Source organism: Tupaia chinensis, unplaced genomic scaffold (genome assembly GCF_000334495.1).
Source record: "Tupaia chinensis unplaced genomic scaffold, TupChi_1.0 Scaffold138584_1, whole genome shotgun sequence".
In the NCBI taxonomy this organism is placed as follows: domain Eukaryota; kingdom Metazoa; phylum Chordata; class Mammalia; order Scandentia; family Tupaiidae; genus Tupaia; species Tupaia belangeri.
This window is the reverse complement of record NW_006198478.1, coordinates 610,002-615,408: the sequence shown is the minus strand read 5'-3', so window position 1 is coordinate 615,408 and position 5,407 is coordinate 610,002. Positions and strand designations below refer to the sequence as shown.

The 5,407-nt window shown below is 42.7% G+C and overlaps 1 protein-coding gene across 1 annotated transcript in view; it reads left to right on the top strand.

The window, feature by feature from the left end:
• The first annotated feature begins 350 nt into the window (after window positions 1-350).
• Window positions 351-5,407, top strand: part of RPGRIP1 (RPGR interacting protein 1) — a 79,805-nt gene continuing 74,748 nt past the window's right edge. Inside the window, exon 1 of the mRNA XM_006161422.2 lies at window positions 351-435. Within this exon, the coding sequence (XP_006161484.1) occupies window positions 351-435 (85 nt within the window). The remainder of the gene's footprint in view (window positions 436-5,407) is intronic.

Here is a 5,407-nt window from a genome sequence, read left to right as displayed (position 1 = left end):
AAAATTTGCCACAGGGGCTGTGTGCTCATGAGAGAGAGAAAGAGAGAGAGAGTGAGAAAGCAAGCCACCAGGTCCAGAACTTGAATTATGGCTGGCCATGTGGGAATCTAGCACTACAACCACCAGGCTACCTACTGCACGCCCCCCCCCAATGCTTAGTTATTTTCTATAGTATAGAGTTGTCCACACCACCACCAAATGACCAGAATGGTGTCCTATATCATCATGCAAGTGCTGAGAAATTCTTGCTACAGCCTACAAAGGCCACACTAACGTAGCATGTGATTCGTCATGCTCTCACTTCAACTCAGTGGTTTTTGTGGCTCTCTTACAGGTTGTGAACTGAGATGATGTTACAGCTGTTGGACGACACATCAGAGGACCTGCCGGTTAGAGATACAGACTCAGTACCTCTGATGTTACCAGCCTCTAGAGGTAGGTCCAGTGCTTGAGGACGATGTTCTTAGAACTGAAATAATTATGTCTGTCGTGGTGGGGCAGCTTGCTAGCCTTCACAGTGACTGCTTTGCTTTCAGCTCTCTTCTTCGATCTTCTCAACATTTTCATCTAAAATTTCTATAAAAAATTTTTTCTAGGGAACCAGCAGTTAGCGTAATGGCTATGTCGCTGGACTCCCACGTAGTCGACCACGGTTCGTGTCTCGGACCCGGTGGCTTAAAACTCACGCCGGGCGCGTGTGCGTGCGTGCCCAAGATCCCGAGAGGAGAATGGAGGAGAAGGGATTGCGGCGTGACCATCCCCCCTGGGGGGTGATTTCTCGCTTTCTGTCTCTATGTCTCTCTCTGTCTGTCTGGCGAGCGCACGCGCCCTACTGTGAAAATCTCTCCAAAAAAAAAAAAAATTTTTTTTTCTATTGCATGGGTTAGCTATACCCATGCAATAGAAAAAATACTACCACCACAGCAAACATCACAGCAGAGGCCAAAACAAACTAATTGTTACTTTCATCTATCCATGTGATTAATCTTTCACTCCCAGTAAGCATAGGTAGGCAATTTAAGAAGAAAGGATAAGGTCCACCAGGGCTTCTTCCACACCTACCTTAAGATATTTTAAGGGACCAATAGATGGCATAATGGTTACATTGCTTAGACTCCCACATAATTGACTCTGGTTTAAGTCCTGGACCCAGCAACTTAAAACTCATGCCAGGCATGCGTGCGTGTGTGCCCAAGATCCTAAGGGAACGGAGAAGGGAATGCAGCGTGCCATCCCCCCGAGGTGATTTCTTGTTTTCTGTCTCTCTGTCTCTCTCTGTCTCTCCAGTTAGTACATGCAACCTATAGCAAAAATCTCTCTTTCAAAAAAAAAAAAAGTTATTTTTGTATGGGACCCGAAGATGGCATCATAATACGTCACTGGACTCCCATGTAGTTGACCACAGTTCGAGTCCCAGACCCGGGAGCTTAAAACTTACATCGGGTGCATGTGCATGTGTACCCAAAATCCTAAGAGGAGAATGGAAGGGACTGCAGCATGGCTGCCCCCCAAGGGTGATTTCTCACTTTCTGTCTATCTCTCCAGCGAGCACACGCACCTTAGAGTAAAATTCTCTTAAAAAACTTTATTCTTTGTTTTGTTTTTGTTTTTGCCATAGGGTGTATGTGCTTCCTACAGAGAAAGAGACAGTGCAGGGGAAAGTGAGAAATCTCTTCTCTCCCAGGAGGGATGGCCATGCCTCAATCCCTTCTCCAGTCTCCTCTTGGGATATTGGGCACACATGTGCACATCCCTGGTATGATTTTTCAAGCCGCCGGATCTGGGACTCCCACTGCAGTCAGACATGTGGGACTGGAGCCTTACTACCACGCCACCTACTGCCCCCTGTAACTTTGTTCTTGTTCTTGCACTCCTCAATCCAAATTATAGCTACTGTTAATTCTGTTTTTCTTGATTGTACTTCTATCACTTTTTTGCACTGTCCGTAGTTGTATGAATGGTACAGTCATTTCAGAAAAAAGCTTGACAGCCTCTAGTATAAAGTTGAATATGCAACTGTACTTCTGGGCATAAAATTTACAGAAATTCACGCATGTTTGTGCCAGGAACACAAACCAGTATTATTCATAAGAGTAAAACGTGAGGGGACCAGCAGTTAGCATAATGGCTATGTTGCTGAACTCTCATGTAGCCGATCGCGGTTCGAGTCCCGGACCTGGTGGCTTAAACTCATGCCTGGCGCGTGTGCGTGCGTACCCAAGATCCCGAGAGGAGAATGGAGGAGAAGGAATTGCGGTGTGGTCATCCTCCCGGGGGGTGATTTCTCACTTTCTATCTCTCTGTCTCTCTCTGTCTTTCTGGAGAGCACACGTGCCCTATAGCAAAAACCTCTCCAAAAAAAGAAAAAGAAAGAGTAAAACATTAGAATGTAAATGTCCATTGATCAGAGAATGAATATTTATTTATGCAATGAAGTATTAATTAAAAATGAACACAAATGTCTCAGCTACTCTTAACAATGTGGATGAATCTCAAAAACAATGTTGAGCAAAACAGGTTATCCCAGAATAAACAAAATGTGGTTTGGTATATACAAAGGTGTGTACAAAAGACTGAACTATACGTCATTTAGAAACACATATATAGAAGACAACTTATGAAGAAAATTAAGGGGGTTAGCAATTGGTGTAATGGCTATGTTGCTAGACTCCCATGTAGTTGACAGCGGTTCGAGTCCAGACCCAGTGCCTTAAACTCATGCCGGGCACATGTGTGTGCATGCCCAAGATCCTGAGAGGAGAATGGAGGAGAAGGGATTGCAGTGTGGCCATCCCCTCTTGGGGGGGGGGAGGTGATTTCTCACTTTCTATCTCTCTGTCTCTCTCTGTCTTTCTGGTGAGCGCAAGCACCCTCTAGCAAAAAAAATCTCTCCAAAAAGAAAAAAAGAAAGAAAGAAAGAGGAAAAAAAGAAAGAAAAAGACAGAAAATTATGGACCGGCCAATGGCACTGTGGTTAAGAGAGCTGGATGCCATGTGGCTGACTGCAGAGTTTGAGTCCCAGACCCAACAACCTGAAAAATATAATGATGCATTTGCATGACTCAAAATCCTAAAAGGAGGGAAAAGTGGAGGAGAAGGGTTTGTGGTGTGACCATTCTCCATGTGGAGTGTTTTTTTTTTCTCTCTCAATTGAGTACACAAACCCTCTGACAAAAATAAAAGAAAAAATAGAAAATTATAAGAAAACACAAGTTTCTTTTTTTGGAGAGGTTTTCGCTATAGGGCGCATGTGCTCGCCAGACAGACAGAGAGAGACATAGAGACAGAAAGCGAGAAATCACCCCCCAGAGGGGATGGTCATGCCACAATCCCTTCTCCTCCATTCTCCTCTCGGGATCTTGGGCACGCACGCACACGCGCCTGGTGTGAGTTCTAAGCCACCGGGTCTGGGACACGAACTGCGGTCAGCTACGTGGGAGTCCAGCGACATAGCCATTAAGCTAACTGCTGGTTCCCAAGAAAACATAAGTTTCTTTATAAAATTGTTTTTAAAAAAATAAGTCACTACTATAGTACTCAAGATGGTGGTCGTTTCTAGGGAAGGCAAGAATAGGATGGGGAAGGAATTTATAGAGGACTCTGCATGTACGAGTTAATGCTCTCTTTCTTAAATTGGGTGGTGTGTATGTGTCCAGTGTTCTATTATTCATTTTTTGAAGGTTTTCGCCATAGGGCATGCATGCTTGCTGGAGAGAGACAAAGTGAGAAATCACCCCCAGGAGGAATGGCCATGTGGCAATCCCCGCTCCTCCATTTTCCTCCTGGGCTTTTGGGCACACATGCATGCCCACTTCTCTGGCATGATTTTTAAGCCTCCTAGTCAGGGCTTCAAACCACTGTCAGCCATATGGGAGTCCAGCACCTTAACTACTATGTCACCTTCTGGCTCCCTAGTGTACTATTATTTTTCAAATGGTTTTATTTCTTCATTATATTTTATTGCTATATAGATATAAAAGCAGTGTTACAACACCGTAACCTACACATCATAAATTTTATTTATATCATAAAATTTTACTCACTACTTTAAGTACAAGGCAGTGAATTTTAGTGTATTTAGAATTGTGCCTTCATTGTTACTACCTAATTTTATAATTTTTTTAAAAAATTATTTTATTTTATTTTATTTAGTTATTTAAATTTTGACCAGAAGGGAACAGAATGAGAGAAAGAGAGGGAGAAAGTAAGAAAACAAGCTGCCAGGTCTGGGACTCGAACCACAGTCAAGCATGGTTCCCTAAAAATTATTCTTCAGGGGACTGGCAGGTGGCATGGTGGCTAAGGGTTCTGGACTCCCACATGGCTGATTGGGGTTCAATAAAGTTAAATATAATAATTATTTAAAAAATATTCTTTATATTTTTTCTGAGTTCACTAGTTTTCTTTTTTGTTTGTTTTTTGTTTTTTGGTTTTTTTTAGAGAGATTTTCGCTATGGGGGGGTGTGCTTGTCAGAGAGATAAAGAGAGATGGAGAGAAAGAAAGCAAGAAATCACCTCTCAGAGGGGATGACCATGCTGCTGACCCTTCTCCTCTTAGGATTTTGGGCACACACACACATGCACCTGGTATGTTTCTTTTTCTTTTTTCTTTCTTTTCTTTTTTTTTTTTTTGAGAGAGGTTTTTGTTATAAGGTGTGTGAGTTTGCTAGAAAGACAGAGACAGAGAAAAAGAAAGCAATAAATTATTCCCCCAGGGGATGATGGCCACACCCCAATCCCTTCTCCTCCATTCTCCTCTCAGGATCTTGGGCACACACACACGTGCCCAGCATCAGTTTAAGCCACTGGGTCTGGGACTCAAACCCTAATCGACTACATGGGAGTCCAGTGACGTACCCATTACACCATGTGCTGGTCCCACACCTGGTCTGTTTCAAGCCACCCAGTCTGGGACTCAAACTGTGGTCGGCCATCTGGGAGTTTAATGACAAAACTGTTATACCCTCTTCTGGTCCCCGAGTTCACTAGTTTTATATGGAAAATAATCGACAAGCTTGTTATAACATTTCATTATATTTAGCTTCTTTACTAAAACATTACCATTTGAAAATTATAAAGAAAAAGGAAAGAACACAATGTAATGTAAAAAGAACTCTTGGTGGGCTGACCTCATGGTCTAGTGGTTAAAGGAATTGGATCCCATGTGGTCAACTGGATCCTACAAGGGTCAGGCAGTTTGAATCCCAGCCCTGGTGGCTTGGAAAGCATGCTCAATATCTCACCAGGATAGAGAAATGGAGGAGAAGGAATTTTAAAATGACCAAGCTCCATTGTAGGAGTGCTTTCTCCCATTCCTTCTCTCCATTTCTCTCTGGTGTGTGCATGTGTCTTCTAGCAAAATTAAAATAAATAAATAAATAAATAAATAAATAAATAAATAAATAAA